We start from the raw sequence: 26,036 nt of genomic DNA on the forward strand, positions 1-26,036 counted from the left end.
TATATCGGTTGAGTGACCTTGAGCAATTACTTGACCTCTCTATGCCTCCATTTCCTCATCCATAAAATGGGGATAATGATAGATCCCATCTCTTAGGGTTNTCGAGAGGGTTAAGTGAGATAATCCAGACAAGGTGCTTAGCACAGTGCCTGGAATGGGTTCATGTAGTTATGGTCGCTGTTGCAATTATTATTATTAACTGGTGTTGCTGTCAGAGTCCCCCCCAAAAAAATCTTAAAAATAATCCTTACAGGACAGTGTCCTCCCTCACCCCCTCCCCACCGAAATACAGTGAACAGCAGGAGCCAAGAGGCAAAGGTTGAGATGTCTTAAAGGATACCTACAAAGCACAGGACCGCAAAGAGGAGCAGCGGGACAGCCGAGAGGATGAGCAGCCAGCGCCAGCCCAGGCTGGGCATCACAAACACAGCCAGGATGACCTCGAACACGGTCCCGATGGCCCAGAAGACCTGGTACGGGAAAACGGGACCAGTGATGGGAGCAGCATGGTCAACGCATGAGCAATGTCAGCGTCATTGTAGACGACACTATCGATATGGGTAAGGGGTGCTGCGGTCTGCCGTCAGAATGGCCACCACCTGTCCTATGGTCCACGTGGTTGGGCCAGGGCCACCATGTTGTCCGTCTCCCGAGGGTGCCATCTACACGGTACAATATCGGCATGGTACCCACTGGAGTGTCCAGTGTGGCAGCTCTGGTGAAAGAGATCAATACCGCCTCGTGTGAGGTCAATATGGTAATGGACACATTGGTTTTTGTTTACTGACGTCGTCTCCCTTGCCCACTAGGGCCCTAGCATCCTTTGTCACAACTGCCTCTTTCCTGTGGGGCTGAATATCTTCTGCGTGCCTCCTCCAGTCACTCCCCATCCTTAACCACCTTGCTCTCTGAATGCACTGCCTCCATGGGCTCCCTGTCTTCTGGCTTCCCACTACGTGCAGCCAATGGGGAGCTCCACGGAAATGGGAGGGAGGGAGGAAGGTGAGAGAGGCTGGGGCATTTATTCCCCCGGCTCCCTCTCTGCACGGTGCTCATGGGCTCCCTGCACCTCTTAGCAGAATGTCACAGCTCCTGTCCAATAGCTCTCGACAGAACAACTCTCTCTCTCTCTGGACTGCTAATCACTTCCTGCCTTTGCCTGGCAATTGGAACTTCAGGCCTGGGGCTATTTAGAAAGAGTCCCTTTATCAAACCCTCTTCAAATTACCCTAGTTTGAGTATGCCGGTTCCTGCTGGGACCCTACAAGTATTGTCCGTTGACAAACATGGTCCTTCAACTCCCCCATCCGTTCTGAGAGCCTATAAGAGCCTTCCTAAAATCCCCTTTTGCTTCAATTAACCACAATCTATTTCTGTTGCTGACAACCAGGGGTGATAGTCAAAATGTCCAACAAACTGATACAGTACCGACCAACCAGAATGGATACCAGACACCGGTCATACAGCCCCTGCTTCCAACACACACACACACACACACACACACACACACACACACACACCCCATGACTGTGCCAGGCATTAACTCTTTAGTTTATAGATCAGGGGAAGGGAAGTTCTAGGGGGTCCTAGGAGAGGACAGGGTGTCTGGTGATGAGGGGCAATCAGTGACCAGGATCTGCTGGCACAGGTACCCCTCAATGTTTCAACAGTTGGACCCTCCGTACCAGCTGACTACCATCCTCACTGGTCAGGGGCAGATGCAGTCAGGGTGGTAAATTGGGCTGTGGGGTTCACGTCATTAATATTGTCACCATGGTCATGGTGACTAGAGAGTGGCATCACAGTCATCGCTGTGGACATCAGTGTCCAGAAGGGACAAATAAACCCTACTGCCCCTGCATGGAGCCATTGGGCAGTTACATATTTGCCCCGAGAGCTTCCAGATCATGATTGGAAAATGGGTCACAAGACCCTGGCGGAAAGAAGGCTTGAAAGGGACCAGCTGGACCAAGGGCATTTTAAGGCGGCCTCTAGGCTACAGAGGTGGCCACTCACACAAGACACAGGGGAGCCTGGATACAAACGGGTGGAGGGTGATGATATGGACGAGGGGCAGGAGTTTTGGTCCTCTTAGGGTGCACCATTCGGCAGCAGCTTTCAGATAAAACCCATTTCCAGTCCAAGAATGACCTACCATTTGCCTGCCACCATTGTTTCTTTTAAAGAGATTGAATTAAGAGATCTCCTGCTCAGAGACTGAGCACTCTTGGGAAACCCAGACCACCCTCCTTACCTCAATCAGCAAAATACACTTGGCCCTGGCCTTCATGGGAAGGAACTCAGCGTACAGCGTCACCCTGGGAAAGCGGAGACACAGGAAAGGAGTTAAGGTCGGGACTGAGTAAGAAGATGGCCACAGCTTTCCGAATTTCTTCTTTTCTTTCTTTCTTTTTTTTTTTTTTAAGATTTTATTTATTTATTTATTTATTTGAGAGAGAGAGAGAACATGCAACTGAGCAGAGGGAGAGGGACAAGCAGACTCTGTGCTGAGCGTGGAGCTTAGACACGGGGCTCGGTCTCCCGACCCCGAGATCATGACCTAAGCCCAAATCAAGAGTCTGACGCTTAACCGACTGAGTCACCCAGGCAGCCCACTTTCTAAAGATGGGTTCTTTCTAGCCCTCCCAGTTTCCATGTTCATAATTCCCTTCTCTAACATTGAGACACCCAGGCCTCATTATTCTCAATATATTTCTTATTTGCTCAATCAGTTTGTTTGCTGAATGTAACCAACGCTCTAAGTCCACTAGTTGCCTCCTCCATCTACTGCATTTATGCCCCCTTCCCCTACCTTTCACTTCCTCAGCCATTGGCCACGATGGAAAGAGAAGCATAGCTCTAAACTTCTTCCCCAGGCTGCCTCCCATTTGGTGAGGAAGACACCTTCTCTTTTCCCACATCTCCCACCTAAGTCCAGCATCTGAGCAACTAGATGACTTCACGTTACTCTCCTGGCTCCTCATAAGGGAGATGGGGTAGAGAGAGGCTAATTTCCAACGACCCTTTAGAGGCAGATGTTGCTGGTGACCCATCGAGATCTCCTGGGATCTCTCTAGTAGTTCAGTTTGCCCAACTCCCAGCTGCTGTTACTAATGGCTCATACCTGCAACCTTCTAGAATTGCTCTCGAACAACTGGAGCTGCCTCACCAGAATGATGTCTTTCCCAGCATAACATCTGACATTTGAGAAGCTGGTCTTAGCAATACCATTGAGATTTAGGAACAGTTCTATCACCAGAACTCCTTCTTGGGGTTATGATAAAAGAAACCTCTGTCCAAAGAAGGAAGAATTCTTAGGAGCCTCAGAGAAAAGGCTAGGGCTTTAGTAGTTCAGATATATTCAATTTACAGACAAGTATGAAGAGAAAGTCAGTATCACCAGTTTAATTCATGGTATAAGTATTTAGTATATTCTCTCTTCCTGTCTTGATCTTTTGTCTTTATCTCTCTCCCTTTCTCTTTTGCAATCTCTCTCTGTTGCAAAGATCATACTCAATAATTTTTTTTTAAAGATTTTATTTATTTATTTGACAGAGAAAGACAGCCAGCGAGAGAGGGAACACAAGCAGGGGGAGTGGGAGAGGAAGAAGCAGGCCCCCAGCGGAGGAGCCTGATGTGGGGCTCGATCCCATAACGCCAGGATCACGCCCTGAGCTGAAGGCAGACGCTCAACCGCTGTGCCACCCAGGCGCCCCTATACTCAAGAATTTTGAACTCTACTTTTTATTTGATTTATAAATAGCATTTCCATGCCATTAAAATCCTCTTACACACATATATTCTATCATATGCATGAACCATGCTTTTCTTAATAATAGCTACTTTTATTGAGGACCTACTATGTGCCAAACACTCTTCTAGACGTTTCACATGAATTATCTCAGTCCAACATTTCAAATCAACGGGGTAGATACTGATAATCGTGTGTGTGTGTGTGTGTGTGTGTGTGTGTGTGTGTATGGGTGTGTAACTTTGATTTTCATTTTCATCTCTACATCTATCTATGTCAGATAAACTGTTAGTTGACCAGGATCACACAGCTAGTAAGTTAGTAAGTAGAAGAGCCAAAATTCTAAATTCTAACCCAGATCTGTCTATATTTTGTAGCCCATCAACCACTTCCCTATTTGGATGGTTTCACAATTATAAACAATACTTCCATAAACATCTTTAGGCTGGAAACATCTCTGTCTTCGCGTGGTTTTCTTAGGATAGGTCCCTGTTAGGTAGAATTTGTGTCAAAGGGCATGCACAGTTTTAAGGGTTTTGATATATAATACCAAAGTGGTTCCCAAAACACCTGTTTTAATTTATATGCCTACAAGTAGCTCTCGCAACAGAAACCATTAGGAATTTCACTAACTCAGCTCTGAGAATGGGAATCAAGATTATAGCGGTTACAGAGGTTACAGCGATCACCACGGGTGGCTTGTTTGAAATTTTTATGCTATTCTCCAAATGGTGTGCTTATATTATTTTAAAAAATCAATAATAATAATAAAATGAGAAGCGTGTTTACCTTCCCTCCACCAAATTAAAACTACTAACCACGGAAAAACGTGCCACAGCATCTTCTAAGGGCGAAGTTATGCCTGTCCTTAGATGGCAAGGATTTCTTTTTATAACGAAGCTATCGCATACAGTCTTTTTTTCTTTTCTCTTTTTTTTCTAGTTACAGAAGTGGTACCTGAATGCATTTGCATTGTAAAGCAATTAAGCAATACACAAGTATACAGAGTATATGATAATTCTTCCTCTTCCCCATCGCCCCTACTTGCATTCCACTCCCCCAAAGCCATAACAACCAGGAGTTTGCTTTGCAACCTTCCAACTCTTTCTCTATGTAAATAAATAAATTTAAGCAACATATTTTTCTTTTTTCTTCCTTTCCTTTTCCTTCTCTCCTCTTCCCTACATCTCTTCCTCCCTTCCCCCCTCCTTCCTTTCCTTCCTTCCTCCCTTCCTTCCCTCTTTCCTTCCTCCCTCCTTCCCTCTCCTCCTTCCTTCCTCCCTCCCGCCTTTCTTTCTTTCCTTCCTCTCTCCCTCCCTTCCCATCCTCTCTTTCCTTCCTTCTTCTCTACCTCCTTCCCTTCCCTCTTTTCTTCCTTCCTCCCTCACCCCGTCCTCCCTTCTTTCCTTCCTTCCTTCCTTTCCTTCCTTCTTTCCTTAACACATGCGACACACTGTTCATGTTCCACCTGTACAAATGCCCCAATTCTTGCCACTTCCATGCACGCCCGTCTAGTTTCCAACTGTCAGTACCCGCAACTCTCCCGAGTGCTTTCTCTGGTTATTAAAGCTTACTCTGGGGGCGCCTAGGTGGCACAGCGGTTAAGCGTCTGCCTTCGGCTCAGGGCGTGATCCCGGTGTTCTGGGATCGAGCCCCACATCAGGCTCCTCTGCTATGAGCCTGCTTCTTCCTCTCCCACTCCCCCTGCTTGTGTTCCCTCTCTCGCTGGCTGTCTCTATCTCTGTCAAATAAATAAATAAAATCTTAAAAAAAAAATAAAAAAAATAAAGCTTACTCTGCCAACCTCCATGGCAGACCAGGAGTGCCAAGGAATTTAAGCTTCCCAGGAGCAGCTCTCAACAAATGACATTTCTCTCATCCCTTGAACGGGACAACCTGGAGACGCGTGCTGCGGGATCTCCAAGACTAAACTACCGGCCCTAGCATCTCTGCGTCAGGATCTGCTCTCAATAAGACAGTTTGGGAATCTTTCCATGTTATAGGTAGGTCTGCTGCATTATTTTTAAACAGCTGCAACCCTGCTGATTAATACTTAGATGGTTTTCAATTTCTTGTTTTTGCCACCTATGCCACAAGAAACATTTTTTCCTGCAATTGTTGTGCCCCCCACTCGGCCATTATTTATAGCAGTTCATTATGAAAACGAGCTCTTTGATCTTCATCCAAAGTATGGTGATTATTACAATCACACCGAAGAACAGAAGAATGAGCAACGAAAGCAGCAATGCCAAGAAGCAATTGATACTGGTGTGAATAAATTCCCGTTGAAAAGAATCACATTTACAGCACTTGGCAATTAAGAGATTTGCCATTTGGATCACGTGCTTGGAAAGAAATGACCTGTGATCTCCATTTGGCATTTCTGCCTGGTCTGGAGGGGGACTAGCAGTGCCAAGGACAGGTCTGTGAGCAAGGTCTATCTAGACACCAATCCGAAGAATCTTCAAGGTGGAACAGGTGGGCAGCTACCTGGACTATTAACCTCGAAGTGTGGCTAAGACACAAGCAGGGTGCCGTCTCAGGCTCTTAGCTAGGCGGCACTTCTGCTGAAACACATTGCGCCCTCTATTGAAAACGATAAACGATCTGCCCTCTTGCCAACCTATCTCTTATGTACATGTTGTGTATGTTTTGCAATTAGAGGCAACGATCATTTTTTGATGCTTATCCACATTTTCTACATTTTCTAAAACAAAAATGTATTACTTGTAATGATAAAAATTGAGTTCCTTCTAATTTTTTCCCTAGAGTTAAAGTCTCCTCCCTCTTGACGCTCCTCTATAGACAGAAAAGTTAGTTATTGGGCATCCTAAATGTGACCCTCTTTCCTGTCCTAATTAAAGGGAACAGAAACCGCTCAAACCTCCAGTTCTACGGCCCCAGAATCATCTCCAAGTCAGTACCAGGGGCCCAGTGGACATGGATGATTTACCAGGACTTTCTGACTATATAAGCTCAGAATCCTTTCACGACATCTGTTCAAATGTAAGAGCTCTGGCATTAGACGGGCGTGGATTTGAACCCAAGTTTCTCCACGCAGAAGATGGTTTGCACAAGGGGCCCCACTATTTTCCCTCCCTGTGTCTTGCTTCCTTGCAGGTCACTCCATGCAAAGTCTACTTCCCCATCCCTTGAACCTGGGCCTTGCAACCTGCTCTCGTTCATCAGAATGTTGCAGACGTAATATTGTGCCAGCTCCAAGCTTGGGTCTGAAGACGCTCTACAGCTTTTGTTTGCTCACTTGGACCCCTGCGTGGGTGCTACGTGACCAGGTGCCCGGGCTAGCCAGCTGGAGTGTGAGAGGCTCGTGGGGCATAGATGCGTCGGCGGTGGCCGTGCTAGCCCAGCCAGCCCCCATCCAATTCACCAGTTGACTGCAGACATAAGAGCGAGCCCTGCTGAGCCCAGAACCACCACACGGCCCAACTGCAGGACCGGGAGTTCAATAAATTGTTATTAAGCCATAAGCGTTGGGGTGCTTTGTTACAAAGCAAGAGGTAATTCCACGCTCCATTTAATAACCATCTGGCCTTAAGCAAGTCACTTAACGATCTCTGAGCCTCAGTTTTCTCTTCTGTAAACTGGGGATGATAGAATTGTCAATGAACAAGATGAGGTAGTGTGAAGAGAGCCCTTAGCATCGTGCCTGGCACCTGGTAACCACTCAACGGACATTACGATGATAATCGTCGGCACTATTAATGTAATTATCGTTACCACCAAGAGCCAATATAAGCACCTACTTTGGGGGAAGAAATAAAGAAGAAAAAGAGGGATGGGGTACCGGGCTGGCTCAGTCAGTAGAGCACACAACTCTTGATCTCGGGGTTGTGAGTTCGAGCCCCACATGGGTGTAGAGATGACTTAAAAATATGGACTCTGAGAAACAAACTGAGGGCCTCAGAGGGGAGGGGGGTGGGGGAATGGGATAGGCCGGTGATGGGTAGTAAGGAGGGCACGTATTGCATGGTGCACTGGGTGTTACACGCAACTAATGAATCATCGAACTTTACATCAGAAACCAGGGATGTACTCTACTGTGACTAACATATAAAAAAACATTAAAAAAAATAAAATAAAATCTTTTAAAAAATTATAAAAATGAAAAGAGGGACAGAAAGAAGCACATAAAAAAGCACAGATCAGGGCTGAGGGATGGGCTCTTTATTAGTAATATAGTTTATGGGTAAGTTGATGTGCGTTAACTAAAATTCTTGAGGTGATCATTGGGCAAGATGTGTAGGTCAAGTCATTACGCTGTACACCTTGAATATATAGTGCTGGATGTCAGTTACACATGGATAAAACTGAAAGAAAAACCATTTCTAATTTAAATTTTTAACAATTTTTAATTTTAAATAATATCACTTGTACTTATACTAAAATTCATTATAAGGACCTGTTGCACTTTAAATAATATAATATGTATTTATACTAAAAATTCCTTATAAGGACTTCTTGCTTATTGTACTTTTAAAAATTATACAGCAAAGTCTTATTCATTTGGTTTTGTGAGGTGGTGAGCAAAGCCTAAGTGAACAGAAACTCTTGTTGCATTTAATTACATAAAAATATCTTCAACTAAAAAAAAAAAATCTTCAACTAAATGTTTCCAAATAATGAACTTAAGGGAGCCATTTTTATAACTAGTTAAGAACAGTGCGTAATTAAGCCATGATTATTTTTATATAAATGGCAGGAGTGGAAGTGCTGGAAAGCCAGTGGCTCCCTTGGGTGGCTAAATATTTCTTCTGTAATTTTGTTTCTGTTTTTTATTTGCTCTCCTCGTGGACAAAAGAGCTCTAGAGTAGGGTATTTCAGAGAATATATTTGCAGGGTCAAGTGATGTTTAAATCTGAGCTCTGCCCTTTGTCAGCTGTGTGGTCTTGGGCACATTACTTAACTTAATCTTTAAAACCCAAGTAAGGAGGGCACGTATTGCATGGTGCACTGGGTGTTATACGCAACTAATAAATCATCGAACTTTACATCAGAAACCGGGGGTGTACTGTATGGTGACTAACATAATATAATAAAAAAATATTAAAATAAAAAAAAAACAGTTTTCTTATCTGTAAAATGGGGATACTAATACCTGTGTCTTGAGGTTTTGAGAGTTTTAAAATGGTCGTGTGGATAAAGCACATGGTCCAGTGCCTCGAACGTCGTAGCTCAATAAACAAACAGAAGGGCTGGGGTGGGGTTAAGTAAAGGAACAGCTAAGTGGGGAGGCATGACATTTGGGGGGCGGAGGTAGGGAGCAGGCAGGCAAGCTGAGGACCCTCACGATGGAAGGGTAAGGGGCAATGGCCCTCCCAGCTGCTCTGTGTCCTTAATTCTATTCCCCTGGTGTCCTGGCCTCTCTCCCTGAAGATCTCTTCCCTTAGCAGTTTAGGAGGTGGGTCTGTCTGCCATTGGAATCTCATCTGCCTACAATCTTCCAGAGGTTCCTCAAAATTCCTGGTTGGCTGATGGCCCCCTTTTCTTATTTTCCAGCACTGTTCCAGATCTCTTCTATTTCTTACACCTTTGACGACATTTCCAGAAACCGTAGAGAAGACATAGAAAATAGCGCCTCTCATTGCACCGTTTCAGACAAGAATCACTGGACATTCTGAACACGTAGTTCCTTTCCCTTCCTTCTTGTGGGAAGAAAATCCAGGTAGCTGTCTGGAAGTTGGTTCTGCTGTCATTTCCCTGGGAGAGGCATTTAACGTGTACGTCTGTGAGTGCATTCCTTCCTGCCCCTAGGGGAAAACTGTCCCCTGGTCAATGAATGGCTCATGAATGGGACAGTGGCTGCATCTGCAGGAATTCCTGGAGTTAGTCCAGACGTGGAGGACGTTGGCCACAAGCTCCTGACAGCCCAGATTTATGGGCTTGGCTTAATGGCCTCTGGCTCAAGCTCCGGTGGTTCTTAAGCCCATCCTAGGTCCAGGAGTGCGTGTCAGATGTCTACTCTGCAGAGCTCCGGAGGGATCCATAATGAATAGGGAAGGAAGGACTGGAGAGAACGGAGAGCCACTCGATGCCCTTCCAGCCTCGAAGTGGCAGAAAGAGTCTGGGGATTTGTTCCTGAGTTCATTCCCTGTGGTTACATCTCCTGGCCCCATTTATTCTTTCCATAATTACCCACAGATTCCAACATCCATCACACTGACACCTGAGCTGCACAGCCTTTGGCAGACCCGACACGTGCTAACATTCCCTGAGTGCTTGGTGGTGGGTACCTCACATCCACTGTCATGTAATATTCTAAGTGACCCCAAGACGTAGGGACGCTATTATCCCCATTTCAGAGATGAAGAAACTGAAGCGCAGAAAGGTCTCGTGACTCGCCTAAGGGCACACAGCTGTTATGTGAGAGAGTCGGGAATCGAACCTGGTCGTCAGGACCAAGTCACGCTACTCCAGCGTTAGCATGACTCTTCTAGATGCCCTCTCCCAGTCTTCCCCGACTGTGACATTCAACGGGCTCAAGAAGACAGCCAGTGAACTGGTGACCCCCAAGAGGCAATTGGGACAGATCCTCACACACCAAAGCCCATCTGCCAGCAACAGAGACCAACGCAGAGCCCCCAGGATGGAGCCATCCCATGTCACGTGGTGGCAAATTATTTATACTGGACATCTTCCATTGCGGAAGGAGCAGTGACTCACGTTGATGGAACTGACACATATTCTGGGTATTGGTTTGCCTTTCCTGCCCACGGGGCCCCACCCAGCACCACTCTCTGAGGGCTTTCCAAGTATTTGACTCATTGACACAGAATCCCACGTTACAGTGCTTGAGACCAAGAGAGCCGATACATAGCAAAGGAGACGCAGCAGTGGGTGCAGGGCCATGGAATCCACTGGTCCTATCATAGCTTATGGTACCTTGCAGCTGCTGGCCTGACAGGGGGATGGAACAGCCTCTTGATGGTGCCACGGAGGCATTGGCTTGGAGCTGGTGATGTTCTGTGAGGGTGGGATACTGTCTTCCAGGACACAATGCACCCTTAAATCAGTGCCCATTATACAGTGCAACACGGAAGGAAGACGTCGTTCTGAAATCAAGGGGTTGAGGAGGAATTTGTACCTCCCCCACTTGTGGGGTTAGAGGTCCTGGATCCCAGAGAGGGCACTCTTCCCCCAGAGCATGCTTCTCCCTGCAAGAATCCCATTCGACTTTAAGCAACGTCTCCCACTTAGTAAATCCGGGTTCCTTGTGTCAAGAAAAGAGTCAGCATTCTGTCTGAGGAACTGACCCTGGGCATCAGGAGGCGGTAGGGCTGCTGTTATCTAATGCGGCACCCACGTGATACACTGGACATCTCTTGGTAACCCCCTGCCCAATTTTGGTGTTAAATGGACAAACAGCAGCTACGGCCTGGGAAGGACAAGGTGACTCAGGTAATGGGGTCTGGATCATCCTACCGGGTAAACCATCTCGATCAGCAGGAGTGCTGGCCAGAGGGGACGGGAACCTAGAATGAGTAGCAAGGGAGGGAGATACTAGGCATCAGTGGTAGCCGGGAGGCCAGCAGCAATAGCAGGGACTTTAGTTTATCCCACTAGCCATCCTCTTTGAAGTCTTTTTAGGGAAAAGACCAACCAGAATCCTGGAGAAACTGATCCCAGGTGGGATGGACTTATTATATGAAGCAAGGGGATCCAAGAGGTGCAAGGGGTGGACTGTGGCAGATACTGTGATATACCACCTGGACTCGCCCCTCAGGACCAAGGCACACAGTCCTTCTGGAATGGCCTGCTAAGAGCTCAGAATTGGGTCCCTAGCAGGACCCAAAAGTAGCTGCCTTGCCCAAGGTCATGCTTCCTCCTTGAGGGCAGCCCATGTCCAATGTGGCTGATGTGAAGGTATTAAAGTCCAGCCCCCATGCCTCATTTTGGAACAACTCTAAGAAGCCATCCCAACTCTAGAACTCCTACAGGGTCAGCTGTGCTCGACTTCTCCTGCTGCCCATTCAAACTGTACTCACTCCTTTGCCGGTGCTGATCTCCATAACCACTTGCACGCTAATCTCCATCTCACACTCTGTCTTCCGAGATCCCCACCTATAACAGGGACCATGTCTCTTGCTCACTGCTGCATCCCCAGCATCAAGTACTAGGCCAGTTCTATGGTAGCTGCTGAAGACATACTGGTTGAATAAATGAATAAACTGGTCCTTGTGGGAAATTTCCCTAAATCATTGCAACAGGAATTATTATTCCTTACCTTCAACCCATCCTACCCACCATGGCCAGATTAATACTTCTAAAGTACCTTCCCTGCTCAAGAACTCTTAGTGGCTCCCCAATCCCTTTGGCCTGGCATCCGAGACCTTTAGGAAGCTTGCCCTGGTCTACCTGCCCAGCCTCAGCTTTCCGTTCTCATATATCTCACCCCAACCAACTAACCAGAACGGACCATTAGCCTTCCTCGGACTCAGCTACGGCTTCCTCTTTTCATTCAGGTCCCTTCCTATGAAATATCCTACATCATGCCCAGTCTGCGTCTGGGTCTTCCCAATCCTTTGCATCTTCAATAGAAAGGCAGTACGATGCAATGGTCAGAGCCTCGGCTCTGGAGTTAGAGGGTCTGACCAGATTCTACCTCTGCCTCTTCCTGCCTGTGTCACCTGGGGCAAGTCACTTTACCTCTCTGTGTTTCAGTTTCTGAATCTGTGAAATGGGATGAATAATAGAATTTACCTAGGAAATTTTGGGGGGATTAAATGAAATAATCTGGTAAACTGTTGAGAAAAGCACCTGCTTCTTAGTAAACACTAAATATTGGCCATTATCATCCTCTAGGATGGGGTCAATGCACCTTTCCTATAAGGGGCCAGGTAGTAAATATTGTCTCTGCGAGACCACTCCGTTGCTGTATGTGAAAATGGGCATAGTTAATATGTAAATGATGGGTGTGTCAATAAAACTTTATAAAACCAGTCAGCAGGTTGGATACAGCCCACATGCCATTGTCTGCCAATCTCCCAGGACAGAGTATCTTCTTTCGACAACTGTGACTACTCTCAGTACCTTAACAACAGCACCGACAGACTAACACTTGATTTGCATTGGTTAGGCCCATGCCGCCTTGAGCTTAGGTTAGAAGGGGGGGAGGGGCCTCGTGCCCCTCATGATGGTTAAGAGCATGGATGCCGTAGGCAGACAGACTCGGGTTCTTAGTTCCACCGCATACCATATGACTTGGGCAAATGATCTCACCCATTGAGTCTTGGTTTCAACTGTAAAATGGAGATGGCAATCACTCGATAAACACATACCTCCCGGGGCTGCTGCGATGTGTCCAAGAGAAACGTCCAATCAATGCTAAAGCTATTCTTCTTATTATTATTTCACATTTACCGACTTCTAGCTACTAGGCTGTGTGTTTTTTAAAGATTTTACTTAATTTTTTTTAAAGATTTATTTATTTATTTGAGAGAGGGAGAGAGAGAGAGAGAGAGCAGGAGGAACAGAGGGAGAAAGAATCCCAAGCAGACTCCATGCTGAGCGTGGAGCCTGATATGGGGCTCGATTCCAGGACCCTGAGGTCACAACCCTAGCCGAAACCAGAGTCAAATGCCTCATTGACTGCGCCACCCAGGTGCCCCTTCAGATTTTATGCTTAAGTAATCTCTACACCTAATAATGGGGCTCGAACGTACAATTCGGAGACCTGGAGTCACACGCTCCGCTGCCTGAGCCAGCCAGGTGCCCCCATTGTGTTGCTTTTGTATGGTCAGTCATTACAATACTGCTAATGGTACTCCTCTCTGGCTACATGATACCTCCTGGATACCAGAAGCCCTAGCGTACCATCTCTGCACCCCCCTTCCCCCCCCACCAAAGGCCATGAACATAGTTGACTGGCTGTCCTGCTGGATGGCCAGAGCTGGGCATTTACTTACGACTGGGGGACCCCTCCGATCCCGAAGCCCACCAGGCCCCGGAGCACCAGGATCCAGCTGTACACGGGCGCGAAAGCACTGAGGATACCATAGTACAGAGTCCAAAGCACACTGATCTTCAGCCCCTGCAGAGAAGGAAGACACCAAGTCACAGGGCTTCTCAGCACCTCCAGGCCACGTGGCCCCGGAACCTGTCGAAAGCCATCAGTGGGGTCATGCTAGACAGTAATCCACACAGCCAAGGGAATGCCAGGGATTCTCTGTGTGATGGTGGCAACCCTTCGGGACGGATGGTGTGGGAAAATTGTGGGGCATTCTTTGTTGTCCCAATGATTGGCATTTAACACGTAGAGCCCTGAGATGTTAGATACTCCACAGTGCACGAGACCCAACAAAGACTTGTCTTGCATCCAGCACCATCTCCGATGGAACTTTCTACCCGACTGTCACGCAGGTGAAACCTCTAGGATCATCTGCACCTTGACCTTCACTCTATTTTATACAGAAATAAGATGGGGGGGGGCATCGTTTGAATATACACTTAATTTTGCAGGAATGCAACGTCTAGGTAAATCAAAGGAAGTTTGTGTGTGGTTTTACCTGGAACTTTACAAAATTGTTCATCATTTCAGAAAGCCATGTTGTCAATAGCAACGCTGCATATGGTATTTGAGTCACTAAGGGAACACTTCAGTATCTGCGTTCACTGGGTTTCTATGTCTGTCTATGAAGACTGATGTAAACCCATTTCAAAATGTCAAATATAAGGAAAAAAGCATCAACAAAATTCAGTTAAAATCAAGCTTATTTCTAATCAGGGACAAATATTAACTATTTCCTTTTATTATCTAGGCAATTGTGCACACACATTTGTGTACTGAAAATAAACCTTATCTAATTAATTGCCTCCTTTAAAAAAATCCTCCATTATATTATACTTGGGGCATTATACCTGATTTATTTTATTATTATTATTATTATTTTTACCTGGTTTCTTTTAAAGATTATACGAGTGGCTATTTTATTTTTGAAATTATTTCTGGATAAGGAAGGGGCATCATTAAAAGTTTTTGTAGTGATTTCTAAGTAAAAAGAACATTGCATTTGATGGGTTAAGAACCACCTAGGGACAAAAGGTTGCAAGGCAAACATGCATATTCCTGCACTGTTAATTACTCTTAGAGACTGAGAAAAAAATAAGGGTGAAAGCAATTTAAAATGTTTTTGTTTTGTTTTTTTAATCAAAACCAACTCCAAACATATTATGGAGTAGAACCCAAATTTTATGTGGATTTTAGACCTGCAACAGGGTGTCTGGGCCAGTCTCTCTCCGCAGTAATTTTCCCAGATCCAGCCTTGAGTTCACTCAAGGGGACACTTCAGGAGGAAAGGGTGAAGCACACTGATTTTAGCTTTATTTTTATTTTTTATTTTTTAAAGATTTTACTTATTTGACAGAGAGAGAGAGAGACAGCCAGCGAGAGAGGGAACACAAGCAGGGGGAGTAGGAGAGGAAGAAGCAGGCTCATAGCGGAGGAGCCTGATGTGGGGCTGGATCCCAGGACCCCGGGATCACGCCCTGAGCCGAAGGCAGACACTTAACAACTGAGCCACCCAGGCGCCCCCTGATTTTAGCTTTAAAATTAAAATGAAATGGGGTGCCTGGTTGGCTCAGTCGGAAGAGCATGCGGCTCTTCATCTCGGGATTGTAAGTTCAAGCCCCACGCTGAGTGTAGAGATTACTTAAATAAACTTTAAAAAATTAAAATGAATTAGAAGGGACTAGAGAGGAAATCTGGAGGTCTGCCAGATGATTTCCAGTCTCTGGGAAAATGATTTTAAGTGGGAAAGGGAATATTTGAAATAACTTGAATTAGCTTGAAAGAAAGTGATTTCTTTTTCATTTATTTCATCTGATTATGTCCAAGAGAAAGTACCCATGTGGAGCTAGTCTGTCTTTAACACCTTTTAAAACAGCCACTAATTACTATTTTTAACAAACAGGGTTGGGGGGGCAACCCTAGCCAACTAGAATTTAGTAACTTTATTTTCATCATATTTATTTTTGCAGATATTCTCTATTTAGGGCAATTGCTAGTGATTTCTTATTTAAGACTCTACATAAAGTTTCCTTTTTCAAAAACATGCATTTGAAGGGTTTATGTTTTTGTTTTAAGATTTTATTTATTTATTTTAGAGAAAGAGCACTCAGGATTGGGGGCGAAGGGCAGGGGGAGAGGAAAAGAGAGGCTCTCAAGAAGACTCCCCACTGAGCGTGGAGCTGGTTGTGGGGCTTGATCTCAGGATTCTGAGATCATGACCTGAGCCAAAATCAAGAGTTGGCCACTTAACCTACTGAGCCATCCAGGTGCCTTGTTTTTTTGTTTTTGTTTTGTTTTTTAAACAAAATTGGTATAAAGATAGATATTAAATACATAACCAAATAGGTAGGATAGGAATTTTTTTTTAAGATTTTATTTATTTATTTGACAGAGAGACAGCCAGCAAGAGAGGGAACACAGCAGGGGAGTGGGAGAGGAAGAAGCAGGCTCCCAGCGGAGGAGCCCGATGTGGGATTCGATCCCAGAACGCTGGGATCACGCCCTGAGCCGAAGGCAGACGCTTAACGACTGCACTACCCAGGCGTCCCAGGATAGGAATTTTTAAAGGCTAGGGAGTTCTGGCTCTATTGTAAGAAGAATAAAGCAACACTTCTGCACCCCTAAAACACATAACTGTGCAATTAGTAACCTGCCACACATACACTTACTTCCTTTCTTTTGGCTTAAGCTAACTTAAGAGGGGTTTGCTTCCTTGGAACCCAAGGGGTCTTGAATCAGAAATAGGACATCATTGGGGGTGCCTGTGTGGCTCAGTCCATTAAGCGTCTGCCTTTGGCTCAGGCCATGATCCTGGCGTCCCGGGATGAAGCCCCACATCAGGCTCTCTGCTCAGTGGGGAGTCTGCTTCTCCCTTTCCCTCTGCCCCTCGCCTTGCTCCTTCTCTCCCTCTCCCTCTCCCTCTCTCTCTCTCTCTCAGGCTTGCTCACTCTCTCTCAAATAAATAAATACAATCTTTAAAAAAAAGAAATAGGACAACATTAGTAGCAGAGAAAATGAAAAGAGGGAAAACAGAACAGGAGGAGAGGAGAGGATAGAGAAGACGGCACCCAGACTGGCACCTGAGAGCTAAGCCTCCCTCCAGGGACTGCCTGGGAGCTGCGTTATCCCGTTGGGGTTCCCACGTGACCCCATGCCAGGCAGCAAAGACCTGCATGTGACCTGTTCTGTAGGGTCACAGCAGACTGTAGCTGGCTCTGCATTTACCCGCTGATGCCAGGGCTTTCGAGATGGCCAGGAAATTGGACTCAGCATCCATTTGTGAGTATCATCATGGCTACTGCAAAGGCACGGACACTGCCAGCAAGCCCCATCCGAGCACTGCTCGGGACTCTGCAGAAATGTCTCCTGGGCTTTTGAGCTTTTCACTGACCACACTTGTCATTCTACCTAACACCTGTCCTGCCTTTCAGACTGTTGGCCCCTTCTCCCCCCTCCCCTCTCTTTCTCTCTCCTTTTCTTCCTTCCACATTCATTTACTGGGCATCCCCTGTATGCCAGGCTCTAGAGATACAAGCACAAACATCATGCATTCATTAAAATTGCTCAATTATTCATTTAACAGTAAACATATATCAAGTGCCTGCTGTATCCCAGACACTAGAAATAAGGCTATACATTATTCATTCATTCAATATACATGTATCAGACACCTGTTGTATGCTTACCCCCAAATGAATGATATGCATCATTCATTCAATCATTTGTTCAATATGCATTTATTGAGCACCTGTCACATGCCTGGCAGTCAAGATACTATTATTCATTGATTCATCCCTTGGCCATGCAAACATTGAGTACCTGCTGTTTGGGAAACACTGGACTTTGTCTTGGGCTATAGCAGGGAATGTGACAGCCAGCATCTCTGACTTCATGGACCTTTTATTCCCGCTTTGTAAATTCCTGTCCCATCATTATACTGGGTCCTCACAGCAGCCTGTGGAAAGAGGCTGCTATTTCCACTCCCACTTTACAAATCAGCACAGCGAGGGTCAGAGTAGTTGAGTGATTTGTCCAGGATCAGCAGAGTCAAACCTGGAGTCAGGACTGCCAACCCCGAATGCCATACTTTGAATGAGCCACTCCCCTCCTCCTGGGCCTTTGATGGCTCCCGTTGCCTCTGACAGAGGACATACATGAGGGTATCATCCAGCAAGGACAGGTGGGTCCGGCTGAATGTAAGAGACCTTGGCCTGTCTAGCCAAAAGTTGCCATCACAGCATGTGGACCCCAGGTTGCCAGATAGCCCAATTAAAAAACAAACAAACAAACAAAAAACCAACCCACAACTCTATTTTTATGCAAAATACATTATTTTTGAAACAGAGGCAACTGATGCAAAATCCTGTACAGCATTACATGGGTTAAATAAAACACATCTGTAGGCCATGCTGGGTTCATGGTTCACTGGTTTACAACTGTAGCCTGGAAAGGCTTCAAGCTTCTGCTCCAAGAAGCTGAGGGTCTTGCCACCACTTGGGTGCCAGGTCTGCAGCCTCCAAAGGGAGCATGCTGATGTCAGCATCAGGAGCATTGCTCAGTCCTGGAAGGCTGTCGACTCAGCGCCCCTGGTGTTGTCCAGGCATGCCCAGGACAAGGAAAACAGTCATGGGGCAAGGAGGCCTGGGGATCTTCAAAATATTGAGACGAGAGGCCTGTTGCCTGCCAGCCACCTCCTTTTCCCTCCTTACAGATGACATGGACCTATTGCCTTTGAACTAGCTAGTGACCTCATCATATTCTGAAATGTTTCTTCTTCGAGTCGCAGCCAATAATAGTTACGCTGGATCACGGGCTAACCACCCGTCAGTAAACACTGTTCTAAGTGCATTACCTACATTTCTAATACAATCCTCCCAGCAACCCTCTGAACTATTGCCCTTGTCAAGCCGATTTTAAAGATGGGGAAACTGAGGCTCAGAGCGGCGAAACAATTTCCTCAAGGTTCCCTCGCTCAACAGAGGGGATGGAGCATCCTCACCCCGGCAAGGCCACACACCCACAGCTGCCCTTCCTTTGTGAGGCCGCCATAAGCCCCCAGGGTACAGAAACTTCGCTAGGAGTCAAAGTGGCCCACCCAGTTCTAACCCCTTAGGGGAGTCCCTTGCAAAGTCATGCAGAGGACCCCCTCCCAGAAGCCGCCCAGCTGGGCGGAGGCAGATCAAGAAGCTAGGAGGAGATTCTTGGCACCTGCTAAAGCTCGCCAGCTGCCCAGCTCACCCTCTGTTTCTGGAGGAGTTCTACAGAAGCTTTATAATTAGAACCTGATCCATCCTCCCTGCAGTTGTGCCAGAATTCCATGCAGAGAAGGGGGGGGTTGCAGTCTGGGGGCGCTTTCTCTTCTCTCTAGTGGGGAGAGCTAGAGGACCACTCTATAGGCACCCTCTCAGGCTTCATCTGTTTGAAACGGATGAATGTCGAACTGCTCAACTGAATTCGGGGGGACAATTCAGTTTTGTCCCCCAGCAGCCACGGATGTGGATTCTGCAGCCAGGCACACCTGCATTTTAACACGGGTATTTCCATTTACGGTCATGAGCTTAGCAAATGATAGGAATAATGGGCATTTATGAATTGCGTCCTCTGGGCCCAGAGCTTTCTGTGCAAAGTCCCATTGACTCCTAGAACACCTCTGTGGAAGAGAGACTGTCATCAGCCCATTAACAGATGAGGAAACAGAGGCACAGGGAGGTCGAGTAACTTGTTCAGGGTATGCACCTATCTGCGGAGGAGCGGGGATTTGAACCTTAGCAGTTTGACCTCAGAGCCCACACTTTCACAGGGATGTCACGTTAGCATTTCATTTGCCCAAATGAGCACCAGAGGTAAATGGGGAATTAGGGCGGCGCAGTCCCAGGTGTCGCAGTCCCAGGTGTCGCAAATGAGATGACGCAGAATGAACTCTCCACAACAGTGCAACTTAGCATCACCTGGGCCTTCGCTCTGCAGCCTGGTTTCTCAACCCTCGCACCCTTCACAGTTTGGACTGTCCTGTGGACTCTGGGAAACCGAGCAGAATCTCTGACTCACGAGATGCCAGGGGCACCCCTCCCCTCCATTGTGACATCCAAAAAAAAACGTCTCCAGACATTGCTGAGTGTCCCCGGGAGGAAGGGGGAGACAAAAATCTGCCCGCTCCCTCCCCCGCCTAGAACTACTGTTCTAGAAGTTGCTAGAATGTGTCGGCAACTCACAAGATTCAGTAAATGGCATTACTGAAAACCCACCCAGGAATCTTTCTAAAAGCTGAGCCATAGTTTTCTTCTTCTTATCATAACACGAAGACATCTACGTCCCATGGGGTTACCTCCTGGGAATTCCGTAGGCACGACTGACGATGGTGGCAGAATCAGCACGCTCTTCCGAGGGATGTCAGGATCATAAGCTAACGACCTTTGGGGGCTTCTCGGTAAACAGAGAACACTCATCAGTAAAGTCACTTGCTGGTCTGGAGAGGATGGGAGAGCGGCAGAAAGTGGCAACAGGGAGATCCGATTTTCATCCATCCAGCCACTCGAGAAGTGTTCGTTGAGTGTCTGCTAGAAGACAGACCACGTGCCCGGAGCCACCTCAGGGAGCAAAGCAGGCACAGCTACCTTCCTCTCGGGCTTTACGGCACTCACCTGGCTCCGCCCCCCCGCCCCTGGCAGACATCACTAATCGATCGCAGCACGGTTCCCCCTGAGCCTTCCCACTCCTCAAATCCATGTGTCTGGCATCCCCTACTGAGTGATTGGAACAGACGGAAGGGACGACGCACCCATTTGCCCTTTAGTTTCAGGAACTCAATAAATGGTAGCTGTTACTATCAGCTATTACTAATCCAGTCTCCTCTGACATAAATAAGGAAACGGAGGCCCGGAGAAGGGCGAGTAACTTGCTTTAGTCAGCCAGTGGCCGACAGAGGCTCCAAGTGCAGGTGTTTTCACTCCTTCCCGGCTGTATTCCTTGTGGCTTCATGATTCAGCAACTGGGTAACAGAATTTGGGGCGCACTAAAGTTCCTTGTTATGGGACCCTGCATTTTTTTGTGTGCATATGCATGTTTGCCTCAAGAACAAGTAAATTAGAAATGTGTTTAGCCAGAGACAGAGGGACGAGTCGTCCACCCCATGCCCAGGCTGCACAGGAAGAAGCCACGTGAAGACTTCAGAAGAGCTTTCTCCTTTGATTATTTTAAAACTGCGAAGGCTAATGTTAGGTCCAGCCTCAGCCACACATTTAGAATCTCCCTGCACCAGCCCTGCGGAAGAATGGCTCTGCTTTATTTTAAGAGGTATTTTCCCTTCTTTCCTTCCTTCTTCCTTCCTACCTCCTTCCTTCCTTCTTCCCTCCCTCCCTCCAGCTCTGGCTCTGCTCTGTCTTCCAACCAGAAAATTGCTGAAGCAATGACTCACACCCTCCAGAAAAAGGAAGGGGGTGGGAGGGGGTGTATGGGCAGAGTTTAGAGAGCTACGGCCTGAAACCAGAGTCATCCAGGTTCTCTTCTCTTTGGGAGGCCTGGAGAGGTCTTCCCAGCTGACCTCCCCAGCCTCTAAAACCAAGCAAGAGCCCCTGCGCTAAAATGGCTGCAGTTGGTTTCCCAGCCTGGGCACCTCTGGTCCTGCCCCAGTGTCTCCCAGGTGCCTGCTGGCCCACGTGTTTCCTGTCCAGCCACGTGGGAGGGGCTGCAGCTGGACTGCACTGTTCAACCATCCATCTGTCCATCCATCCATTGAGCCAAAGTACATTGAATGACCATCTACAGATTCCGCTAGCATCATGGTTAAGGCAAGAGTCTAGGCTTAGAAGGAGTGAGACCCCGCTCTGTGACATACAAATTGTGTGGCTTGGGCAAGTTGCCCACACCCTGTGCCTCAGTTTCCCCTTCTGTAAAATCAGATTGATGATGGTACCGGGGTTTGGGTGAGCTATCGCATGTATCATGCTTGGTACAGGACCCACCATACAAGGCACTGTGTTATTTTCAGTCCATGGCGTGCTGATTACAGTGGACCCCACCTGTTACCCCTCAGCATCCATATCTCCCTTCTTCCTTCCTAATAGAATTCAAAGTTTGTTTAGATATCTACACTAGTCTAAGTCAATAGTTCTCCAAGTATGGGCCCCGGACCAGCAGCATCAGCATCCCTTGGGAACTTGTCAGAAATGCCATCATTGCCATGCCAGCTCACATGTGTCCTGTGCCCCTGATGTGCCTGGCATTGTACAAAGTCACTCATAGCAAGGCTCTCAACGAACGCTCCAGTGTAGACCCTGTTATTTTTTTCTTTATACATAGGAGGAAATTGATGCTCAGAGAGGTCAATTCACTTGCCCGAGGCCACACAGCCAGGAGTGACAGGGTCGCTACTGAACCCAGATCCACCTGATTCCAGAGCCCAAGCATGTAACCAACTACACCGCCCCACCTCTGGAGAAGCTGCAGACCGAAGAGGAGAGTCCCGGAAAGAGCACAATAAAGCCGTCAGGGGTGCTATGTCTCAGAATTGCACCATTAGTCCTGAACAGGACACTTAACCAAGTAGAGCTTGCCTAGATCTACAGAGATCTTTTATCCCATCAGGCCCACGTTTATAGTTTGGAGGACTGTAACTTCACATGCTGAAGCAGTCAAAGAACCCAGGTGCAGCCTAGCAAAGCAAGAGCAGCGTAAAATACAGGAGGGACCATGAAGTAACAAACAAATAAAATAGTAAGAGCTCAATGGGATGCCAGACCTGTAAGTTCCCTCCTTCCTTCTTGTTTACAAATCCACTTCATATCTGAGGCTGGGTTTCCCCCAAAGCAGACCCTGACACAAGAATTCTAGTACAAACAGTTTATTTAAGTGGCAATCCCAGGAGGGGTGGGGAAGGTAGACAATTCGGGGGTCCCTTCGTGAGCAGATTCCCATGGTGGGCCCGGAGCTCAATGCTGCCGGGGTTGAGAGATGATTCATTTAGGGCAAGCAAGTTGGTGTCTTTAGCTACCAGCCCCTGACTGCCCCCAGCCTCGTGTAAGGGAATGGCGAGTGCCAAGGGGACCGGGGTGGGCACCCATAGCATCTTCTGCATTCCGAAATGTACATGCTTCGGCCCCACCAGGCACGTGTGATTTCAAGATTCCACGGCCTCAGAGCAATGTCTTCTCATTGCGTTTTGACAGAGCTACTCGGGCCTCCCAAATGCTAAGCAGCATCATTTTGCTACTTGTCAACGCCACCATGGAGATAACCCAGAGGACATGCACTTAGGAGAGGTCGCCTTACTGTTTTCCTGCCGTACTGGTCTGAGATGTTTCCCCAGAGCGTGGAGCTGGACATCATGCCAACAAAGACCACCTGTGGATGGAAAGACAGGGTCTGTTAGACAGTGACACGGAGCATCGCAGAGGAAAGGAACAACGACAGGAACCTGCGATATCACATCCCAGTAACGCTAATGAGCCAACATTGGCTGAGATCCCGAGAAGGTACAACACTGTTCTGTGTGCTTCGTGTTGTTGTTTAAGACTCACAACCATCCTGTGGGCTGGGTGATATCATTATCCCCATGGGACAGATGAGGAAGCTGAGACTCACACAGGGGACGTCCCTTGGCCAGGGTCACACAGGTGTAAGCGGTACAGCCTGGGCTGGAATCGGCAGTATAACCACAGAGCTAGCGTCTTACCAATTTCCCGCATACCACAGAAATGTCTCGCCCTCTTGCTAAGAAAAAATCAAAGGTAGAGTTTGGAAGGTGCGAGAAACAGAAGACAGAAGGTTGGGATGAGAACCGTAAGCTATTTGTAAGAGGAAACACGCATGGAGTGCTCACGGTGTGCCCCGCAATTCACTGTTACCTTGTTAATTTTTGAACAGAGCTGATGAGGTTTGAATTATCATACCCATTTTCTAGATGGCGAGCCCGAGGCTCAGAGGGTTAAGAAACCTGCTCAGTATCCTGGGAGGAGAGGGTAGAACCAGGTCCTAAACCCAGGAAATCTGCGTGGAGCTTTCATTCCTGTGTCCTATCCTTGTCCCTTCCAAGTACAGCACGCTCAAGGTTTTGTATTCACATCTTACCTAATGTCTTCGGTGGCCCTATGAGACGGGTGCCATTATCATCCCCATTTTGCAGATAAGGCAAATGAGGCCGAAAGAAGTGAAGGCTGTCGGACCCCCAAACTGCAAGCATGTCCTGGGACAGCGGGCTGTAAACGGGGGTTACACAGAGACAGGTGCTCCAACCAGACACGACTAATTTTAAAGGAATCAGTTTCCAGGTTCTCAACTTCCATACAGACTCTTTCCTGAGAACAGGCTAGGGGTCTCACCTGTTCCCTGCCCCACTCTCCCTTTCTCAACCACGTCCCCTTGCTTCCCACTACCTCCACATCACAGGGCAATGCTTGGATGTTAAACCCTCCAGGACCCCTCCAAAGGGACACTGATGACAAGTCACAAATCTTTCTGTGAGTCATCTTGCTTCCAATTCCTTTTTATTATTTTAACCAAATTGAAAGAGAGCCTAATCAAGCTGTCAGCAAATTAGATCACTAAAAATAATCTTTCATAAGCAGTTGCTGGGGTGCCTGGGTGGGCTCAGTCGTTAAGCATCTGCCTTCGGCTCAGGGCGTGATCCCAGGGTCCTGGGATCGAGCCCCGCATCGGGCTCCCTGCTCTGCTGAGAAGCCTGCTTCTTCCTCTCCCACTTCCCCTGCTTGTGTTCCCTCTCTCGCTGGCTGTCTCTATCTCTGTCAAATAACTAAATAAAATCTTTGAAAAAAAAATAAGCAGTTGCCGTGTGCTCTTCAGCATATAACTTGGAAGTTGCTGGAAAAAAACACCACTAAGTGGCATTAGTTTATTGAGTTATTACAAAACTCCTTCAGTCCCCGCTCAATTTTTATATGAAACAAAGTAAAAATGAAAAATAGGAAAGAAATTGCTGCTAAGCCCTATCTGACTTTCATAGAAAGTAATCACCCAAGAATATGGGATGTAATTGGGAGACTCTCCACACCACTCTTTAAGAGGGACATTCCTGATAAAAATTCACTTGTGTTTAACAATTAGATATCCAAAGTAATTCTTTCTTGTTTTTATCTATTGCATATTACTAAAAACTATCATAATAACTCAGTGCGGGAGAAAAATGTCAACACTTAAGAGCCTTATGAGCTCAGAAAATTAAAAACAGTAATTTAAAATTTATGTATTTTGTCCTGGAAAATTCTGACAGGTGATAAACGGCATGCTTTCAAGCAGAGTAAAACATCTATGATAAAACGTGGAGATATCGAATGGAAATGCCAGTCCAAGAAGAAAACAAGACAATGCAAAATTTCCAAATACTTGTGAAGACCTTATTCATGTTAGAGGATGGTGAGTAAAAGTATTTCAATTCCATTGGACACATTTTAAAACACGATATGAAATCTTATTCAATTTTTAAAAATATTTCAACACACCAGAAATCGTAGAATCTGCAACCTACAATATAAAAGCATTTAATATTGGGGCTCCTGGTTGGCTCAGTCAGAGTAGCGTGTGACTCGATCTCGGGATTGTGAGTTCGAGCCCCGCATTGGGTGTAGAGATGACTTAAATAAACAAAACTTTTAAAAAGATTTTAAAAAACAACATTGAACGTCAAAAAAGTCTAAAAAAATAAAAATAAAATAAAGCCATTTAATGTCAATTTTAAAACCTAGGAGAGTCCTGGGGCCTGGGTAGTTTTTAGAAAATTCTTTTCTAGATAACCCAGAGCAAAAATGTTTGAAGATTGCTGTCTTGGGGTGAAGTGTTGCCTTAATCATGTGCTAAGGGATATCCCTGCACCCTGGCAGATTAAGCATCCCCCTGCAAACACACAATTCCCCCATTTTCCCTCTCCAGACAGAGCAGAGCACTAGTTTATACCACAGTGATTACGGTAAGCTTGCACCGTATTTCCTCTGACAACAACGCAGGACCCTCTTCTCATGTACCTTATGCAGGTAAAGCAACTTCTGTTGCCTTCTAACTTTTCCAGAGAAGCTTGACCATGAAACTTCACGACTTTACCAAGCCCATGAGTCCAAATTTTATACCATAAGGAAGTAGTCCAGGGCAATGGCTGGGAGTGGGACCTCTGCATCTTACAAACCTGGATTTCAATTCTGCCTCTGCCCCTTACAGGCTGTGTGAGCTTGGGCAAGTCATCATACCTCTCAGAGCCTTAGTTTCCATATCTGTGGAAATGGGAGTGATAAGAGCACCTCTCTCACAGGGTTGAGA

The 26,036-nt window shown here is 46.6% G+C and overlaps 1 protein-coding gene across 1 annotated transcript in view; it reads right to left on the bottom strand.

Annotated features, from left to right (window-relative positions):
- The window catches only part of SVOP (SV2 related protein), a 70,292-nt gene that overhangs the window by 24,080 nt on the left and 20,176 nt on the right, over nt 1–26,036 (bottom strand). Inside the window, exons 5-8 of the mRNA XM_034638662.1 lie at nt 23,043–23,114; nt 13,675–13,799; nt 2,255–2,318; nt 345–470 (exon numbers count right to left, since the gene is read on the bottom strand). Coding sequence (XP_034494553.1) covers nt 345–470; nt 2,255–2,318; nt 13,675–13,799; nt 23,043–23,114 — 387 coding nt within the window. The remainder of the gene's footprint in view (nt 1–344; nt 471–2,254; nt 2,319–13,674; nt 13,800–23,042; nt 23,115–26,036) is intronic.

Source organism: Ailuropoda melanoleuca, chromosome 12 (genome assembly GCF_002007445.2).
Source record: "Ailuropoda melanoleuca isolate Jingjing chromosome 12, ASM200744v2, whole genome shotgun sequence".
NCBI classification, from domain to species: Eukaryota; Metazoa; Chordata; class Mammalia; order Carnivora; family Ursidae; genus Ailuropoda; species Ailuropoda melanoleuca.